This window comes from Parasteatoda tepidariorum, chromosome 3 (genome assembly GCF_982258835.1).
Source record: "Parasteatoda tepidariorum strain Cologne lab strain chromosome 3, Ptep-v5.0, whole genome shotgun sequence".
Lineage (NCBI taxonomy): Eukaryota > Metazoa > Arthropoda > Arachnida > Araneae > Theridiidae > Parasteatoda > Parasteatoda tepidariorum.
The window spans coordinates 53,283,999-53,306,293 of record NC_141757.1 but is presented as its reverse complement, the minus strand read 5'-3'; the positions used below and the strand labels follow the sequence as shown (position 1 = coordinate 53,306,293).

Below are 22,295 nucleotides of genomic sequence, written 5' to 3'. Positions count from 1 at the left end.
GCGTAGACAGCGCTGGCTTTGGATAAGTTGAACGTAACCTAACAGTTATGAGTAATAGTTGCAATTTCACAGCATTCACAAAAATAGTATATTATCCGCCAAAAAGCAACATTTCGTATCATGACGGAGCCTTCGAAAAACAACCTTAACAAAAAGTATAAAAATTACAATCAGACTATTAATATCATGATGACGTTCACTTCCTTCTTTTTCAAATTTGTTTTCTTTTGCTAAGCAATAAATTATACTCTTAGAAAAGTTGTACCCCTAAAGGATTTTGTACTTTTTTTTTTCTTTTGTACGGAAGACACTTTTTACTTTTAACGTAGAAAAATGGCACTATGGTAAAATATAGTCTATTAATTGAAAAATGTTTTGCTTTATCGAAGCAAACGAAAATAACAATAAAGAATGTATATTGCAAATAATTCGAAGCAATTGTTAGTTTACGGTCTACATATTTACTTTCTAAAATATTTGATCGAAAATTTTTGATAACTAATAGTTCTGAAAAAAATTAAAGCACACCTTCCAGGGCCAAAGCTGACTAAAAAAAATTCTCTATTAGAATTTTTTTTTTCTCCAAATATTTTGAAATTATACGATATTTTTTTTGGGATGCTCACTTTTGGGAAAAAGGAAAAAAAATATTCTGCAAACATTTAAGTTTCAATGTAAGTTCTACAATTATGTTATCAAATATTAGGAGACATTTCATGTAGGTCTAATTTGGAGTAAGCGAAGATTCGTAAAGCGAACCACATGACAAAAAATTACGGATCTAATTCCGGTTACAAGTACTGCTACCCTGAATGATGAAGCATCCGTTATATTCATTTTATTGTAAAATCCATTTTTACCGTAAAATTTTAAGTCGTAATTTCTACATTAATATTTAATTAATTCCAGTTATTCAGTGATTCACTGTAAAAACTTAGGTGTATCTAATTTTCTGTTTCGTGAAATTGTACCTTAATTTGATATGTAATTTTTTTTTTTAGTGCGGTGCATACAAGATCGTGTAGTAATCTTTGGAGATTGGCGAGCGTGTTTCTTCTGGGTTGGATCTGACTAGTGTCTAATATTCTTCAGTTAAATGCGTGTATGACAAAAGAAAGGCAATTTTTAAATTTTAAATGATGTACTAGAATCTTTTTAACCGTTATATGACAATTTTTATGAAATCAACGTTTATGCGATTTGTTATTAGTTATTCCAGTTAAACGAGCACGAATTATTAACTTTTTAAATTTTTCATCAAATTAAATAGAGTTCGTCTACATTCTTAAATTTTTTTTTTTGAAATTCGCACATTTAAAAATGACGCAATTATTTTTATAATCTAAATAATATTCAGTTGTTATTCTTACTAGAGCATGTAATTTTGCGACTGATAAACCATTATAAATAAATTTAGTTTGAGTAAATGTGTATTACGTTTCTTAAAATTCAACTGTTTTTTTTTTTTTTTGAAGGGTTCTACTTCTGAGAAAATATTTTCTAAATATTAACAGGCACAACATCAAGCTTAGTCTATCTAAAGAGATTAGACTAAACATTTTGCAACTTGAAGAGATTCTGTATAAAGTTTAAAACTGAATAATGTATAACTGAAAGACAAACGGGAAAAAGAATTTTAAAAAGATATTACTCGAAAGCACTTAAATTTTGACTCTCGTAAATACATATTTTTTTTCTTCAATTATAGCAGAAAAAGATATAGTTTCCCAAAAAATATTTAACATTATTTTACTTGAATGTATCAAATCGAAATCAAAAAGCAAAATCTTTTAAAATCGCTTAAGACTACTAATGTTGTTGAAAACAAATATCTATTTTTCCCTTAAGTGAATGAAAAGATACACCTTAATAACCATAAAAGTTTTAAAAAGAAAGAAAGAAAGAAAAGAAGGAGAGATAATTTCGTGAACTAATGTCTCAACTATTTCCTGCAAATAATTATAGTTATGAAGTAACACATTTTATGTCCATAAACATGTTAAGCACTTCCTTCCTCGACAATACTATGTCCGTTACAACGACTTAAAACCTGTTCTTCATTGAAAATAAAGCATCCGTTGAAAATGAAGCACCCTCTTCGTCAATTGTTTTATTATAAAGATATCCAATTCAAAAATAAATAAGTGGTATGAAAGGATATTCCTAAGTTTATTAAAAAAATGTGAGTATATAAATATATATAAAGAATATACAATAAAGAATATAATCGCTCAGTGGAACGTTTAATTTTTCTCAAGTCTATTTTTCTACTCAAGTCTATTTTTAAAATGGTATTCACTGATTCTCATTAGTCGTATATTTTCTAAACACAGCAGTCAAAATTAACTTTGGTGCTAAAGTGGCACAAACTGTATCGAAATGAATGTATGATATATAAACATATCGAAATATATGTATAAAATATAAAAAAAATTGTTCCGCTGAACATTTAATTTTTTGAGTTGTATAGGTTTTTTTCTTTATTAGTTATATCATGGGTCGCCAAACTTTTTTCATCATCGACCCCTATATAATTATTTGAAATCTCCATCGACCCCCATAAAAGTAATTTTCCGTTAATTAAGATAAAACTCTATTAGATACTGTGTTTGTACATTTATTTTATGATTTAAACATTTATTAAAGTAATAGTACATTGTGTAACAATAGTTTTATGAAAAATATATTAATGTTGAAATATAAATACCTTAATATTTATTAAATAATAAGTAATTATAAATAATTGGAAGTAATAAGAAACTACAGATTTATTGCTTCTTAACCAATGAGATGAGTGTGCCTGGTGTTTTTTTTTGCAAGGTTCGCTATATTGGGTTCAAAATTGGTCAATTTTAATTTTAAATCCCCTCGTAACTCCACATTTAATTTATTTCTGTACTTAGTTAAGATTGAATTTACGTGACTGAAACCGGCTTCAACCATATAGGAACTTGGAAAAGCTAGCATAAAAAGGCTGAGCTATTTCATAAAGTTCTACATATTTCTACATTCTTCAAAATTTACTTATTGTTAAATTTTTAAAAAGCGTCTTTGCTTCAAGATCCGATAAAATCTCAGCAAACTCATCTTGCAGGTTGATGACCACGTTTTTGATGATGCGTTTATTAATTTATGTTCTATAAAGAAACTGATATTAAGTCAATTATTAAAAAAAATCACAAATTTTACATACTCAATTAGATATTTAGGATTTACGTTTTAAGAACTGTTTTTTTCTTCGACCCTTCCGATTCGGATCGACCCCCTGGCTCAGATCGACCCCCACTTTTGTTAAATAGACCCCTGGGGGTCTATATAGACCACTTTGGCGACCTCTGAGTTATATCATGAAATTCTTGAATATATGATACGGCCTATGTAATTAACTAGTTAATATTAATAATCGCCGGTTTTTATTAATAAGAATCAAGTGAGTCTTTTCAAGGGAATAATAAAACAGAATTTATCACATTTACCAGTTATTATTAGTAATTACCGATGAAGTTTGTTTAATGTAATAATTTTCAATGCATTTGTTATTATTAAGAATCACCGGTTATTATTAATATTATTTATTTTTCATTACTTTAATAGTAAGATTAATTACTTTAACAGATATACTGCGTGAAATGTACAGATTTATTACTTTAGCCGTAACATATATAGAATATATTTAATTGAAGTGCATTGGAATCAATCCACCAGTTGTTTCGAATTTTATGCAACTTATTAAATCTATAATTGGTGGAAACGTTATTAAAATTTATGAACTCAAGATTTCAGAAATTATCATTCATAAATAGATATGATGATTTATAAAAACGAAAACAAATTGGACTATAAAAGCTATTATTTTAAATTAAAACATTAGTAAAAATCCGTGTTTTATTTTACGTAATTTTTTTACTCTTTTAACATTACTTATCTCTACTACGGCAGATTTATTATTATAGCACAAAGACGCATAAAAATTACTTTCGAGTTGAAGTTTCAATAAATTATCTATAATTAATCACACTGTATCAAACTTCTTTGGCAATTATTATTAATCTGTTCGTGTGATTAATGGGCATAATTTTTCACACTTTCCAAAAAACGTGGATATTATTAATAATCACCGGTTATTAATAATAATCCTTAGTAATTATTAATAATGAACAAATTATTTTTCTTTAATCATAACATATATACATATCGAGTTTATCCATTACAAGTCAAAACAAAAATAAATGCCATTGCATTTATTTTAGTGTAATGAATTTAAGATTGAGATTCTTGCATTAATAGTTTGTATTTTAAAATATTTATTTCAGTACAAAGCCTTATAAAAAATATTAATGTCTCTGCTCCAAAAATAACCACCGTGTACAAAAGAAAACTATAACACTGCATAACTGCTGAAAAAATTGTTCGTAGTTCATGAGAAATATAAGGTAAATAGTTTTTACAATTCAGGTTTCCTCATTAAAGCTCCGATGCCTGAAGTAGGTGCCTTTTTAGCCTTCATTTTAGATCGAACGCTATTTAAAAATTTCTGGGATTCTTCAGTTAACATAGAAGCGGTGGACAAATGCTCCAATTTTTTTACATCAGAGCGTTTTAAGGAGAAAGAAACGTAAGCTTGTTTGGCATTTTCATCGTTGACGGATTCGGCCTCCTTGATCATATCCAAAAATGCTTTCACTTCTTTCAGTGGATCGTCATCATTTGGTTTCGCTTTTGGTTTCTCCGCTATGGCATCTTTTTCGGCTCTGATTTTTTCCAATAATGCATGTTTGCGAGTCTCAACATCTGAAGACTCTGACACATCATCTCGCTTTTCCAAGGCCTTCAAGAATTTGGCCTCTTTTTCTGTTGAATAAATACCCTCCGATACGCATGCCATGAGCTTGGCCTTCCTCTTTGCTTGGATCCTGGCTAGGAATTTCATTTCTTTGTTTTGAGTGGTGCGCTCGAGTGGATGGCGGGTTTCATCATCGCAAACTTTCCTCTTTGAGCGAAGATCTTGCAAAAAATTCTCCATTTCATTTAATGTAGTATCGATAGTTTCTGGATCTATTTCAGGCTCTGGATCTAATTTAGGCTCGATTCTCTCCTGCTCTGGTTTAGGCTTAGCATCTGAATTAGGCTTAGCATCTGAATTAGGCTTAGCATCTGGTTTGGGCTTAGCATCTTTTTCTTTGTGTGGTGGTTGATCATTATTATCTCTTTTCATATTTTTCGCTTTTTGTGGCTTTAAAGCTCTTCTTCCACTATGTTTTCGTTTCCGCTTATTGCTGACTTTTTTCAAAAAAACTTCATTGTTTATGACTTTTATACAAAATTCGTTATTCATTGCAAGCCCATTGTCATCCAAAATAACAACTTTTCTGGATAGTAAATCCTTAACCAACGATTCAGCGTTACTGACTATAGTTTTAACATCTCGTGTGTTGCAATCGGTTGGAGTTGGGTTTTCATCCGATAACCTCCGTGCCGCGAGGTACTTGGTGACCTTTTGTTTTTTGCTGTTTTTTTCTTCGTTTTCGTTCTCTGATTTTTTTAAATTGGCGTCTGATAAATCTTCCCTTTTCCGTTTAGAATTTTCTTTTGTTTCTGCAGAAATATTCTGTGCTTCTTCTGACTTATGGGGCTCAATTCTTTCTCTCTTTTTGATTTCCTCCTTATTTATGTCAACAGGCTTTAGGTTGATATCTAAACGATGATGTGTTTTCTTGTGTTTTTCGGTTTCATTCATAGAGCTTTCTGATTCTTTTTGATCAGTACTCTTAATCAAGTCCATTTTCAAACGGGAATCACGATTCGGATCACTTATTGCACCAACCTTTTTGAAGTGATCGTCGTTTTTATGACGAGTAAGGTTATCTAATACAGCAGCAGTGGTGGTATTTTTTGTCACGTTTGTTTTAATTTCGTCAACTCTCGGCCTTATTTCTTCTTCTCGAAAATTTTTATTTAGCTTTTGTATAACAGTATCACAGACTTCTTTGTTTGAATATTGTTTAATAGCTTCTTTTGAATCTCTTGATCCTTTAATGGATGGCACAGGAGGCGTGTCTTGCACGACATGTTTTTCTTTCCTGGACGAGAACTTTAACATACCTTTCGATTTTTGATCATTCATATACTGCTCGCACAGCATTTTATCTTTCTTTAATGAATCCAAGAATGCTTCCATATCTTCTAACGTCTTCAGTTCCTTCAAACTGGCCTTATCATGGGGTTTCTCTGTTTCTAGCTCGTCTTGTGAATGAGAATGATATCGTCTTCGCCTTCTTCTCTGAGTTTCATTTTGGTTCGATACATGCCTTTTATCGATTTCTTTTTTCTGAATAACATGCTGAGTAATTAAATTCATTTGTCTTTTGAACAGCGATTGCACTCTTTCTATTTCCTGTTTAGTACCCAGTTTTTCTAATATACTTATTTTCTTCCTGTTAAGGAGATCAGCTTGTGAAGGTTTATCCCGACTGCGCTTTTCACGTCGATGACTATGCCTCGAAATATTTTCAGAATACCTTTTCTCACGGTTTTCTTTCAGTTGGCGATATAATTCTTCGACATCATTTTTCAAACTGGAGCTCTGTTCTTGTTTATCATGTTCTCGTTTATTATCATTCACTGTAGAGCTAGATTTAGCAAGACGTTCGGACTGTAATCTCAAATTGGAGTGGCTTCTATGCTCCTTCTTGTTTTCTTTATCTTTTTCTCCTTTCTCAGTATTTTTAGATTTTATAAGAAAAGCAAGTTTTCTTTTAATGTTGTCCACATTTCCCATTGTCCGTTGTAAATGGGCCAGCGAATAATCTGGGGTAGATGACGAGTAGAACTCCCTGCATTTGTCGTTAAGTTCTCTCAAGCATTCGTTTATTTTGTTGAAGAACTCAAGGGTAGCTTTCTTCTCACTGAAACTTGGCTCTTTTGCCTTATTCAAGTCTGAAGATTTGTGGGGTGCTTCGGGTGTGAGTTCTCCTTCTTCTCTATCTATCGACAATCCTTTCTTTTTAGTTGAACTTATTTCATCTTCATCTACAAACATATCACCTATGAACTTGTCTATCTTACGTTCAACTGTTTTGGGAAGTGCTGGCTTATTATTAGAACTTCTGTTGTCGTCCTCAAAGTCTGGTTCAAACATTAAAGGATCATCTGTTAGGAACGGATCTGCATCATTCTTCTTTAGGGTTAAACACCTTGGTTCCCCAAGGATAAGTTCAGTTTTTGATCCTGAATTTTTTTCGCCTTCTAAAACTGGATATGGACTCGAATTCGGTAGTTCCATTGTAGATGTGTTATGATTTGTGCTTGAGTTATTTTCTGTAGTTATGTTCACAATGTTTTTTTCATTTAAAACACTCGGAGACACTACATTGCTTTGAAGATTCAATTTTTCATTGTTGGAAATGTCATGATGAATTAGTGCTTCACTTTTATGTGAAGTTGCTTTTCTAAAATCAGTATTTATATTTTTCAGTTCACTGGCGATGTCTGATTTCTTTGATTTTGAAAAAAATGAATCAAAATAGGAGGAATGTTTTAAAATGTCATAGCTTCGATCTTCTGTTTTATTTCTTGTCGGGTAAATAAGATTCGTTTCGGATTTGCTTTTCGATTTTGTGAATTCCTCTGTCGTCGGACGACTACTACTAATAACTGTTTCTGAATCAGAAAAAGACCTCAAACTAGAATTTTGGGAATCTTTCCACTCCATCAGCCTTAGACTTCTAAAACTAAGACTCTGTTTCAGCTCAGCAACTTTCAAAGACATTGGCTGAAAAAAAAGGGAAGCCATTAAGAAACAATTTTAAAGATAAATCTAATAAAAACATGTTTTTTTTTCTCATTTTATACACAAAATTATGCAGAATGTTTCTTTATTCACCGCTTTTAAAGAATAATTTTTATAATTTTTATCAAAATCAAGTAAAAAAAGTTACACTCATTAGGAGTCACAAATGACTATTTAAGCGAAAAGGAAACATGTTTTCAAAATATCTAATAATATAAATTAAATTGGTATAAATTAAAATCTCTAATAATATAATATAAATTTGTGATCCCTAACTTATATACTTTTTTGATTTCATTTTTGATTTTAAAATAATATATTAAGAGAGGCATTTCGGTAATCCACTCTGCATAATAATAAAATTTTATTTGTTAAATCTTCCCTTCTGATATTAAAAAGATTTAAAACTGTAATGTATTATTAAAGTCGACACTAATATCTTATTTTTTCAAAATAAATTCTAATAATTCAATTATTGGGTTGCCAATATTTCAAAAAAGTTTTTTTCTTAATGGCTAACTCCCAAAAGGAGAAAGTTAGCTTAAAAAAAATTGCGAGCTTAAATTAAATAACGATAATAAGATTTCCCTATAAATATGATTTTGTTTTCAATTTACCTACTTTCCTTAGATTTAAATTAAGTTCTTTTTTTTTAAAGCAAGGAAATCCATAATAATCTAGTGTGAATTACCTAGATTTCCTTCAAAGGAAAAAAAATCTTAGCCAGGCTTTAAAAATGGTTAAAATGATTTTTCTTCTTCTTTTAAGTGGACAATACTATAGTTTTTTTTTTAATAGTAGGATTTAAAACAAAAATGTTTGTTTAAAGGCCGCAATATGTGTTTATAAATGTGATTTTGAAAAAATCTTATATAATTTATTCTAAAAGAAAAATATATTAAAAGTAGCATACAAATTAATAATTTTTTTACTGCCAAAAAAGAAAAAATTCTGCTTCTTAAAAATCCAATAACTTGTAACATTTAAAATTATGAAAACAAAATCAACCAAAAAAAGACAATACCTTATCTAACGAAGAAGAATCATCTCATATATCGGCCTGCCAAGTTTAATTTTAATCTCAAATCAGTATTGACGGCTTTATATTTGAATATAATAACATTCACTTTGTCACTATATATTTAACAATTCCTGAATTAAATAGTTATAGAGTACTTCGTAATGGTCACCGAATATATATAGAATTTTTTTGAATTGTGTCAATATTGAATTTAGCAAAAGTAGGCACGCTGCAAATTAATATTTAAGAAAGAAAGAAACAAAAACGTCATTGAAATCTGTCGGTGAGGAAGGCGAGATGAGAACATCAAAAGCAGTTTCTCGGAGGTGTTTCTTTCAATTAAAATTAAAATCCTCTTTGTTAACTGCGGTAATAAAACGGGCTTTGATTGTTATAATCTTACCTTCTTTAGTAGTGATTCTTTTGATTTCGATGGCGTTTTTGTTTTTTCTTTGCTTTATTAATTTGCAACTCTCATAGTACATTTTTGAAAAGGATTCTTGGAAATTTTATACTAGGCGGTCATGACAAAGCACTCTTCACTAAAACTGAGTAGTTAGTTTTATCTCAAATACTTCTTCATCTTTTTTCCTACAAATTTTCCGAAATTTATACTTTTAGCTTGAATACTATTCATAAAACAAAAGAAATATAATTCAAAATTAATAAACTTAAAACTATCATTAACTTTTCATAAATGGAGTAACCTTTTTTAGACGAAGAGAAAAAAAAATGTTTCGGAGCATTAAGCTGAACCAACATTATGCAGTACAGATTTAGTTTAATGTTTTTACTTATTCATAATACGAAAGATTTAAGCACACTGACAATTTTCATATTAAAACGTAAAGTGAAAGTTTTGTTAACTGTTACCATATCAACGTGATTGGAAATAGCATCTCATCAGTTAATAATGGATGACTTTCCGAATTAAGCACTAGAATAATTTATAAAGATTATAATTGCAATCTCTTTTGACATCCCTTTAGTAATTAATGTTATATTAATGCACGCAGGAACGCTATTATTAAGTGTAAATTACGTTTCACCATTGTTTCCAACTGACAAATGGCTAATGCTCAAAATCACTGATTCATTTGAATACAAAAATTATTCGAATGTATTTCGTGACAAATAATTGCATTTCATTAGTTTGAAAATTTAATTTGTAAATAAACAGTTATTATATTTGCTCTCAGCTAAAAGAATGAGAAATAAATTACTTAAAAAGATTAATTTAATCAAAAATCTGATATTTACTAGATTTATTTAATTTTTCTAAATTTTACATTTAAAGTGCAGGGAAATAATACAGAAATATTAAATATCATATCTATAGGTTTTTAATTATTTAAAAAAATGAAAGAATGGATTAGAAAATAAAATGAAATTGCTACTATGATTGTTGTTAATATTTATTAATTATTTACTCGAAGAAATTATTTACTTCAAGAAACTGGGTATTATAGAACTATCGGGCAGTAGAGAATGCATTATAGCTGCTTTTCAGATGTTAAAAGTTCGTTTTACAGTGAGCCAAAAAGAAAAGAAAAAGATATTAACCTGTGTAACGTTTGTTTTCGTGATCAGGTTTTCACGTTTTAATCAATGGTTAAATGGTTTATTAAAATTTAATGGTTCGAAAGTTTAACTCAAAATATTCTAATAGCGCTAAAAATTAATTTAGCTACGAAATCACCCGAAAAAACTTACTATCTCTGAATAAAAATAGCTTCTTTCGAGATTTTTTATCATTCTATCGGACTGGGGATCTGTAATCCGGAAAATATTATTGCAATCCCGTATGTAGGAGAGTAGTCGAAAAATAGGGTCACCCATTTCGTTGATCGCAAAGTAATTAATTCTATACAAAAAAGTTTTTTTAAAATTAATTTTGCTGTTTCTTATTGTTTTATAATCCACAAAAATTTTTGAATTTTAAAGTTAGCAAATTTTTACATTATTATTGTTATTATTTTTTTATTTCCGTAATTTAAAATAGAAAGTACACATGTATATAATTTAAACAAAATTGGTTGCACTGTTCTTGGGAAATTAAAGTTCGATGATTAGAACAAAATATATTCAGGGGGATATATTTTACTTTATTAAATATTTTCTTCTTTTTTTTTGGTTCACTGCTCACTTTAGCTACGATGGCTAACGCCTTTGTAAATGGTCTTATACCTCATTATGACTTATTTTTTATGAGTTATTATAAATTATTACTTCAAAATTTAACTCGTCAGATAAATGTTGCTTTAAGAACAGGGTGTAAATAAATTGTGATCTTTATAAAACTAGTTATTATTTCATTTTCGAAATTTTTTTTAGAATAATATTCAAAATGGCGGTTTTGAGTAATACATATTATTAAAAAAATTTTATACAAAAAATTTAGTGTTTATAAATATGGCTTTTTATTAGTAACCTTCTGCCGGCACAATTATTTAAAACGCAATTCGTACTATTAACTGATTTTTATTTGGTTGTTGACGCCACACTAGAACTACAGTACACTAATGGGCAGCGGTCTGGGATCATCCCTAATGATAATTCGAAAACAATATTGCTACATGCCCACTCTATACTAATTTTATTTAGATTAGACTGTTGTTGATAGTAATCACCCGGCCTCCGTAACTTTGCATGAAATTCTCCAACTTTGAAATCACCGAGGATATTGTATTAGAATGTATTCCGGCATCATAAAAATAATAGGCTTAATGTATTAAAAAAGATTTAATTTTAATAGATAATAATCTAAGATTCCTGTAGGGAAGATAAACCACTCTTTTCAAAAAAGCAGTTCTTTTATCTTAAAAAAAGGGAAAAATCCTAAGTTATAATTCCCCTTGATTGAAGATTAATATGATTTTAATGTGTTAGGCGAATGGGGTACTGGAGTTAAGTTCTCTCTTCACGGTTAACTAAGTTCACTCCTGTTACATACAGAAGAAATTTGACAGTTGGGCGAATGGACTACTGGGCAAACTGCTTCTAAGACCGGATTCAAACCTCAAAGACAAGATTGGAGTAAGTACACTCAGGATCAGAAAACAGTCTTTAACACATAATGATTTTAAACTATCTTTATTATTAAATCTTGCCATGAAGAATTATCTGAGCTTTAGAACAGATAAATAGCTCAAATATTTTAAAAATTGTTATACTTTCTTAAAAATCGCCAGTTTGGCGATATTTCAGTTTCTGCACATTTTTATGAGCTCAGGTAATGCAGCATTGGAGTAAGTTTTTAAATATTAAAAAATTAGACCACAAACTCTTTCATTTTCTTAAAACTGTGGTTTTTCTATATCTTGACGTTTTGCGCCATTTTCAAAATAAGCGTAAACAGAGCTGGCTTTTGATAGACTAAACTTGACCAAACAGTCAGGAGTTGCAAACTCACAGCAGTTATAAAAATAGCATATTATTCGCAAAAAAGCATCATTTCATATTACGACGGAGCCTTCAAAAAAACTACCTTAATGTAGGGGAATCGAATCCTGACCTTAACCAGTGAAGACTTAACTCACTATACTAATTGGACAGCACTCCACTAAATGGAAACTGAGAATAAAAAGAAATCCTTTTTTATAAATGCTCTCAATATGTCACTGCACGAAGTAATCTTGGAAATAAAATTTTTTGATAATATGTAAGCATTCATAGATTGTTTATTATGAAACATTTTACTTTTCATTTAAATTTTGTTCAGCGAAATAACGTATGATGATTTTAATCAAGAAGGTCGGAGTTCGAATCTGAATCTAGCAGAGTATGATTGAAATATATTTTGTTGTTAACAATGAGTTGAGAATGAGATGAATTTTAATAAGTAGAATAAAATTGCAATTAAGGTAATTTTCCTTTTTATATTATTCTGTTTTGCTTTTTTTTCTTTAAAAACTTCATTTGAGTTTAAATAAATAAAAGGCATCATTTCCCTTAATTTACATCACAGCATTCGAAACTACTTCAGTACTAAATTGAACTATCTTTAGATGATGATTACGAGTTATTGTTGACGCTTCAGAAACACAAAGGAAAGTTTTTGTTATACGTTCAAAAAGGTGGGCATTTTTTCATTTGGAAGATTTTCAAACGCTAAGGGGAATCCTAGATCAAAAATAAAGCGAATGGAGGATGTTTTCAGATAAATTTAAACTTTACATTTGATTTATTGGCTAGAAAAGTTACGAATATCTCTCATGGTTAACTTTATGGAATGGGGGGTTACGTAAATGGGATTAATGAAACGTCTGCTAGTGCGAATATTTGAAGATCTCCTATGTAAATAGTGATGACCCATATATTATAAAAATTTCCCCCCTTTAATGTAAAAAAATATATTTGCAGGGTGTAAAAAGAGTCTGGAAACGGTCAAACGTTTTGAGTTATCCAAAGATATCAAACTCGATCTTCCACCTCCCCCAACTTCGAAATCTGAAGAGTTAACTCTTATTTTTTTATTGCAGATTCGGATTCTCCAGAAAAAATGACTCTTTATGCAATTTGCTTCACAGATGGCGTTATAACCGAGAAAATTTAAATAAGGTACAAGTTATGTAAAATGGAGAATCTCGAGAGCCATCAGATTAAGAACAAAACAATAAACACAAATTTTTTTGATCGATTTTCTTAAAAAAAAAATTTTTGAAAACGAAAATATCGATTTTTTTTTTATTTATTTATTTTTTAATCGGACGGGTCTTGAAATACCAATATTTTATACACCTTGTATCCTATTTAATTTTTTGCCGTTACAGCACCCTCTGTGAAGAAAAATGCATAAACCTATAGATTCATTGGGGTTACTTTTTCTGTAGAATCCAAATCTGCCATAAGAAAAATAAGGATTTATATTTCAGATTTTATAGTTTCCCGCAAAGAGTGGGGGTGGAAAATCGAGATTGATATCATTGGATATTTTTTTTAAAAAAGCATTTTTTATAAATTGTAATTATAAAGTAATACGAGTACGAGTCTCAGTTGAGGGGCGGCAACATTATACTGGTTCATTTCCATAAGTAGCCACGCATCTCTACAGTATTTGTCGCAAAAACATTTGTTTAATTTATGAATTTGTGGGTCATCAATTTTTACACAAGAAGTCTTCATATTTTGTCAGCACCAAGTTAGCGCATATCTAGAATCAGATATGAATCTATCAGTTATGGACCCAGTATTGAACCTTGGTTCACATATGTGTAGAAAAAAAAAGAATTTTATAAACCATGATATTCTATAAACCATATTCTGCCTCTTTAAACTCCTTTTGTGTTACTTTCTATAATACCTTATTGATACTTATTGTTTAGGTTATTAAATATGCTACTCAGAGCTTTAACAAAAAAGTGCAAAATAAAGCATTCCTGTTACAATCCATTGCGTACGTGGAGTTCCATAGAGGCTTTACGTTACGCAATTTCGTGACATTCTGCATAACTGTTGCAATTGCGTACAATGACCCAGAGAAGCTGGTACCCCTCGATCTGAAGCTGGATGATCTTCAAGTCGCCACTGAGAATTGAACCCTAATCCATTACAGTGGCTGCTCAGAGTCATTTATCCCTTAACCATCAAACAACGAAACAGTATGAGCAAAAAAAATAGTGCGTGGAGTCCATCCGCGCGGAAGAAGTTAAATTTCGTAACCTTCGACGTTAATTGTAGAAGAATCAGCAGTCGTAGAAGGATCACTAGTTCTATTCAACGACTCTTTTTCCTGCTCCGCTCGCTTCCGTGCTCTGTAATAACGGTAATATTGTACATTTTTCCCTCGTGGACCTCTTGAACCAGTGGAAGTGCTTGTGGTTGCCTCATCGTCTCACCATGGAAAATGTATTTGTATTAATAACGTATGTGAATGCGTCATAATGTAATTTCAAAAGAGAAAATCTAACAATCAATTGATATTCACAAGAGACGTCGCAGAGTCCGTGGGATTGTTTTCACTCATTTTTTACAATTGTTATCCACTAAATTTGAAAATAAAAAATACTATCCTATTAAATTATATGTGTATCAAATCAAACTAAAAAAATATTTATAGAAAAACAATACTTTTATGACTTTTATAATTTTTATGCTAGTGAGAACCAAAACAATATGGAAATGAATGAGGGAAAACTGGATCCTACCACGTGATTTCCCGGCCAATAAAAATGTAGCGTTAAACGTTTAACGCAACCTTGTTGGAAGTCGCATAAGAAGTATAACTTCAAAAAGCGTGCCCTGTCATATAATTTGCATTACATTCTCAAAAAGTTTTATTCAACGTTGAAGCATAACAATAACATTTACTGTAACTATTTTAGGTTTGGGTTAGGTTTAGGTAAATTCAACTGAGTATCCGTTCAAATTGAACAGGTTGTAAGGTTTAATAAAGATTAATTCACTCAGTAACATGGTTTAACTTGTCAACATCTAAAAGGAGAAGCGAATTTCAATATTAAGATACAACATGTTTAAAAGTTTTCTTACAATAAACGTTTGCCTGCTACAGAAAAAAAAAAGAAGAAAAAAAGTCTTATCTGTCGACTGTTTGTTTTTGATTTATATGAAATGTAAATTTCCTTTACATAAAAATTTACATTAAGTTATAAATAAAATGCTTTTAACCTAGGAAAATTTTTTTAAAAAAAATAATACTTGTCGTATAAGACTGTTTTAACTTAGAAATGTAAACATATATCTCCTTCAGAAATCTATTTCCACTAAACTAATGTATCACGTATCTATTATTAACGGTGAATTAGTTTTATCATCATAGAAATTGTTTGAACTACGAGTATGTATAAGAGAAAGAAAAGCATATCCATAGGGAAACTTTAAAATAAAAACAAAATGTTTTTAACCAAGGAAAACAGTATTTTAATAATAATATTTATGGTATAAGACTGTTTTAATTTAGAAATGAAATTAATTTTCTCCTTCAGAAATCTGTATTACTTAAAATAACGTATCACATATCTATTATTAAGGAGGAATGAGCTTCATCTTAATAGAAATTGTTAGATCTATGTATAAGAGAAAGGAGCTTCATCTTAATAGAAATTGTTAGATCTATGTATAAGAGAAAGAAAAGAATCATGACCACAGGGTAACTTTAAAATAAAAACAAAATGTTCTTCCCCAAGGAAAATAATTTTTGACTTTTATATCTATTAAGATTAAACTAATTTATTTGGCTATGTAATTATATAGCATTTTAGAAAAGACAAGGATTTTAAAATATTTAAATTACCTACAGGCAAACTATTATTTTCCTATTTCTTAGAATAGAAAAATAATCCCTTTAAATAAATATAGCAATAAATTTAAACATTCAAAATGCATTTAACGCTTTTAAATATTAACTATTCCTGAAGTAAAAATCAAAAGCTTTTTTATTCTAAAATTAAATATGCACACTCTTTTAGAGGAAAATATTAAATCAATATTAAAATGATTTAAATTTTAAGTTGAGCAAATTATTTTAAATGAAATCACTCGATTTCAACATCAGTAATTGAACTAATAAAACGGTTCTTAAAAACAAGTTAAATATTCTTTTAAATATCATTTTCAAAATTAAGTTCAGTGGCTATTTTTTGTCAAAATATTCTCCTTATTTTATGCGTCGCGGAGAATGCCTTGAAGGAGAGAAGATGAGACATAATTATTTGATTGAAAAATCTACTTCGAGAAAAATTAAACTTTTCTTTAAATTTTACTTAATAAATTGAATTATGTCTATTTACTTATATGAAACTTAATTAAAGCTATACTTCAAATCATAGCAAGAAATATAAATTCAAATCTAATTATCTGCACATGTATGAAAATTCCATATGAATATTTACATTGAAAATTAGATTTTTGTACTAATAATTGGATTTTCAAGTAGGAAATAGTTAATTGCTGCTATCAAAGGCAATTTCTTTCAAAAGGGGAGTTACAAAATTAAAATAAAAATGTAACTATTTCTATTTTTTTCTTCTTTTTTTGCATTTTTGAGATTTAAGTATTTAATTCATTAAACTTTTTATGCATTTATAAAGTACATTTATGCAGGTGATTTTGATATAGATTGTAATTATGTCAATTTTGTGATATTTGTTTAAGCATCTGAAAGGCTAAAGGCAATCCAAACGTTTTTTCAAAGGAGTAATATTTATATCAATCTCTTCCTTAGTACTGTTTCCCGATAAGTACTGTTTATGTTTCCAGAATTTTCACTGGATAACATCACAATACACAGAAAAACCCAATTGCCTACTTGAAAATCATGGTGATTTTCACTAAAACCGTTTTTAAAAAATGCTCTCCTGAGCATTTTTGAAAATGTGGCTTATTATCATTATATTGCCACAATTCTCGGAATTTGACTATAAATTGCATTTAGATTATTAATTAAATTGAATCTAGATATTTAAAATAACACAATAATCGGCTTAGTATTTCTCTAACAATTTAAAAATAAATGACTATATCTAAATCTGAATATAATTATAATATAGTTTTTATGGAACGGATATAATTTTTTTAAACATGTTCTTTCGGTATCCTTTTCCAAAGTATGTTACCAAAATTTCATTTCGTCGTATGTATTACTTGAATATAGTTTAAAAAAAAAAAAAAAAAAAAAAAAAAACATGTTCCCTAGGTATTTTTTTCCTAAGTATGTTACCAAAATCTCATGTCTTCGTATTACTTGAATAAGATTTTTTTCAAAGAATGTTACTTAAATACAATTTTGCTGTGTCTTAATTTTTTTAAATTTTATAATACGTTATTTGAATAAAGTTTTTTGAAACATCTTACTCGAATATCATTTTCTACATGATACTTAAATTTTATTATTTCACATATTATTTTAATATCTTTTTTTTAAAGATATCAGGTGAGTATAGTTAAAAAATTAATTTTATTAGACAAACATTACTTGTAAGTTAATAAAAACAAGCAAATTTGAAAGGAAAGGAATAATAAACTGACTTCATAGCTTCATACTAAGACAGTTTCCACCAATGTTAAAAGATAAACAAATTCTTACAATCGATTGTTTAATTACCTGGTATCTACACTGGTGGACAAAATTAAGAGATGGAAGACATTTTCCCAAATATCTCAAAAAATAATGAATTTAAATATATGAAATTTGGTATGGATATGGCTTATTCCATGATAATAAAGTATGCAAGACAAAAATGAAAGTGCCATACACTGGCAAGACCTATTGCCTATAAATCCAATGTAGTCTGAACTTAAGGATAAAAGATAACAAGAAAAGTGAGGCTTGTACAGTGTGTGTTGCCTCTAGTATGGTGTATGGTCACCCCTGACAGACAGATAGCATGCACAACGAGTATGCATGTTGTTAATAAGGGAGTTAAGGAGGACTTGTGGAAGACCCTCCCATTCTTCCACCAGATCAATTTTTAACTCCAGAATGGTTCTGGGGGGAGGTTGGCGCATCGCAATAGCTCTCCCAAGAGCATCCCAAGCATGTTCAATAGGATTCAGGTCAGGGGATTTGGCTGGCCAATCCATTCGTTGAATATCCTCGCTTTCCAGATACTCATCAACCATGAGAGCCCGATGTGGTTGCGCATTGTCGTCCATAAAAATAAACTCAGAGCCAACTGCCCCCCTGAAAAGACGCACATAGGGCTCTAGGACCTCCTGCCTGTACCTATGGGCATTCACGGAACCATTATCAAACACATGGAGCGGTGTGCGGGTATCTTGCATGTGCGAATGAATGTGCGAAAATGCTTTCCATCTCTTAATTTTGTCCAGCAGTGTAAATAGAAACTATGGCATGAGAATGCATGCGATGCTTATATTTATTTTTTGACATTTATTTGTAATAAAAATAAAATAGAAGATGTATATATTGTACTTCTAAGCCTTATGTTGAGTATTTTGATAAAAAAAAAACTATTTTCCATTATCTATTGTTCACCAGGGAAGTGTAAGCGAAACTTAGTTGAAAAAGTGAAAAATTTAATCATAACAAAGAAATATTTTTCATTGTTTTCCAAAGTATGTTTCTTTGTTTCAGAGGTGTAAATGAAAGTTTTTTTACTTTCAATTAAAGAAAAGGTGTTTCACCCTTTCAAAAAAGGTTTCTGTGAAAATATTGCATTTATTTAATGTTTCTGGATTCCTCCGAGCTACACTGTAATAAAATTCTGGATCAAATTCCGGTAAAAAGTATCGGCACTTAGGGTACCGGTACTTTTTGCCGTAAGAACTATTTTTACAGGAACATGTTACGGAAAAAATAATCTGATATGCCATAATTTTTACAGTAATAATTACCGTAAAATCACTCTAATTAGATAAATATTACTGTGAAGATTACTTTATAATATTTAACGGATGGATTTTCCGATAAAATGGATTTTACAGATCATACACCCAAAGTGCCTGTACTTATATCGTTCGCAATTTTTTTACAGTCCACATATTATAGCTCGATGCTCAACTGTGCTTTCTAAAGTAATTTGACAAATATTGAAAAAAGATAGATAAATATGTATAACTTCTCACTAAACAAACATGCACAAATATTTTCACTTCAAATAATTACTTTTTTTCTGTGTAACTTATTCCCGATTTTAACTAAAGACAAGTTTTAAAATGAAAATATACAAGAAAATAAAAATTAATTATTAAATACAGTTACTAAAATCACAGGAGTAACGTGAGGGGGGGGGGCACACTTCTTGTTTTTAGAAAACGGCTCGCTCATTTTAAGTTTTATATACAAGTGCATATTTATTTTTCATTTGCATGTAAATTCATATATAAATGTATGCACAAAATTTAAAATAGACTAACAGTTTTCCATAAACAAAAAGTGTACCCCTTTCACGGCACGCCTATGACTAACATTCAAATTTAAATAAATAAGAAATGATATTTAAAAAGGGCTAAAAAGATGATTCAAACGTTATCACAAAAAATAAGTTATCACGATTACATGCATACCACAGATTTAAAAAAAAAACTTTTATTCATCTTTATTTTTAATATATAACTTTCTAGACATATATCTAAACTAATTACCTAAGTATGAACGTGCTTACAAATATCTGTCTAATCTTCAAATACATACAACAGAACCTTCAAAGAAGTACTTCAAAAAGAGATAAACAAGTTGTTCAAATATTCTGAACAGCAACAAAAAATTGTGAATAAATCGCATGTGGAATAAAAAAAAAATAAAAAAAATAGATGTCTGTTGTCTAGAAATGATATGATGCAAATGAATGAAAATTCTCTGGAAAAGCCGATTCATGTTTTTAAACGATTGCAAATCACTGAGAAAAATAATTCAATTTCGAAAATATAGGTTACTACTTTTCAGAAAAAATCGAATTAAAACAACAAAGGAAAAAGTCATTCAACAGTATTCTCAGAAAACAATTATGAAATTAAAACCTTTTCGGTAAAGTAGAACAAAATTCTTGTAAGTTGTATTAAAGAATATTTTTTGGAAATAACATGCGAATAATTATAATAAATAACTATTAAATTAATAAAATTTATACAATAAAAAGTGTTAAAATATTTTCCATAGCAAATTATTTAACCTCATTTTCTTACTTAAAAATGGGATGCAAGAGATTTATGATGATGATTGATTGATTTTGTTGAAATTATTTTTAATAAAATAAAGATTAAATTGTTTTCTGTTTTTAAGATTATTATGTTAACTATATATCATATAAATATCATAATGAAATTATTCTAACTTCGCTGAGGGGATGATTCTGTCATGATTCATTTATTCTGTTATCCTGTATTAAATAAAAAATATATATTATGTATTAAGATGAAATATACTATTTACATTGCTGATCATTACATTATTTGATCAACCGAAAGAATTTTCTTGATTACATATTTTTTAAAAAGTCATTTGCAGACGATTTTATAAAAAGTAACCATCGATGCTCATTTATTGATCTAAATCATATTATTTTGACCAAAACATATGGTTATATTGTTAAAACATTATTAAGATGAGTTTGAGTAGATAGGGGAAAAAATCACCGAGTCATTTATGTTTAAAAATTCATTTGTACCTTTAAAAAATTCAATCTGTCCATTAGTTTATTATTTCTCTGATGGAGCTCTGGCTTCCCTTTTTAAATTAAATAAAGTAACACGTTCAGTTTTTTAAATGTAATTTTGACTTTTTCTAAAATAATGTTTTTAATATTTGTTATATAATTTTAGTTTTTTTCTATATTGGAACTCAATTTCTTTCAGACTTTCTATAGTACGTATAATATGATGATTAAATAAATACTAATAAAATTAAATATCAACTTGCAAATTAATCTAATTTTATTCTTATTCTATATAAAGGATAGAACTAAGAAAAGTAGAAAGGCGGGTTGATGATTTCTATTACAATAAAGCACTGTCATATATCTAGTAAAGTATTATTACTAGAAATTTCTATCAATATTTATCATTGTTGGAATTATGCATGAGGACAGAAAAATTGCATTTTTTCTTTAATTACGATATTTCGATTTATTATTTTGTCAAATACTTTCTATTGTACACATACTAGAACAATTAAATTCAATTAAATTTGCAAATCTATCTATTTCCTTAATTCTGTGAGTAAAACAGAATTCATGAATTTTAACGGGATTTAAGAAGAAGAAAAAAAGAAACACAACATTTAACAAACTACTTTACAATTGTTTCATTTAAAAAAGCGTATTGTGTATTTTTAAAGTTATATGAAATCTGGCATGTTTTGAAGTTAAATAACTTAATTTAATTTATTTATTTAAAAAAGAAAACAAAGTTGGTGCTATGTAATTTCAGCAAAAACATATTGTTATATTGTTAAAAAAATTATTATTGTTAAAATATGATTACTTACATTATTCACCGTGTGTTTAGGAAAAGCATTTTCTTGACTACATATCTTTAAAAGTCATAGATCATTTTGCAAACGATTTTTTATTAAAAATAACCATCTATAAGCTTAATGCTGATTTGTAATTTTCAATGGTCAAAAAATGGCTTTTTGCCAAAACATATGATTATATTGTTAAAAAAAATATTATTGCAATAAATATATTTATTTACATTACTTACCACGGGTTTAGGAAAAATTTAAAGAATTTTCTCGGCTACGTTTCTTTAAAAAGTCGGAGAACGTGTCGTGAACGATTTTATAAAAATAACCATCGATAATTTTAGTTCTGATTTGTAGTTGTAAACTCATATCCTTTTAAGTTTTTTGAACTTGATTCCCACAAGCAATGCGCGTTCTTTTGAGATCCAGAATGAGTTCTTAGTAATAAATATCGACTCACCTACAGTAGACACCTGTTCATAAATAAATATAAGAACTAATAAACTTCATTGCGACATCATGACCATACCATGTTGCTTTATTCTTTCAAAGGAAGAATTATTATTAACTTAATAGTTTTCACAATTATTAAAAAAAATTAT

At 28.9% G+C, this 22,295-nt stretch overlaps 1 protein-coding gene across 2 annotated transcripts; it reads right to left on the bottom strand.

The window, feature by feature from the left end:
* Positions 1-4,287: 4,287 nt before the first annotated feature.
* Positions 4,288-22,125, bottom strand: LOC107446097 (uncharacterized). Of its 2 annotated transcripts, none has more exons than XM_016060653.5 (2): positions 21,933-22,125; positions 4,288-7,771 (listed from the first exon to the last, which is right to left on the bottom strand). In XM_016060653.5, exon 2 carries the CDS (start codon positions 7,766-7,768, stop codon positions 4,445-4,447), a length of 3,324 nt encoding a protein of 1,107 aa, XP_015916139.3. In that variant the 5' UTR covers positions 7,769-7,771; positions 21,933-22,125; the 3' UTR covers positions 4,288-4,444. The 2 variants fall into 2 exon arrangements, with proteins under 2 accessions (XP_015916139.3, XP_015916142.3); XM_016060656.4 differs by lacking the exon at positions 21,933-22,125 and adding an exon at positions 19,875-19,938.
* Between the last annotated feature and the right edge of the window lie 170 nt (positions 22,126-22,295).

Coding starts and splice junctions, on each gene's coding strand:
- LOC107446097 (XM_016060653.5), bottom strand. CDS start 7,768: ATGTCTTTGAAAGTTGCTGAGCTGAAACAGAGTCTTAGTTTTAGAAGT.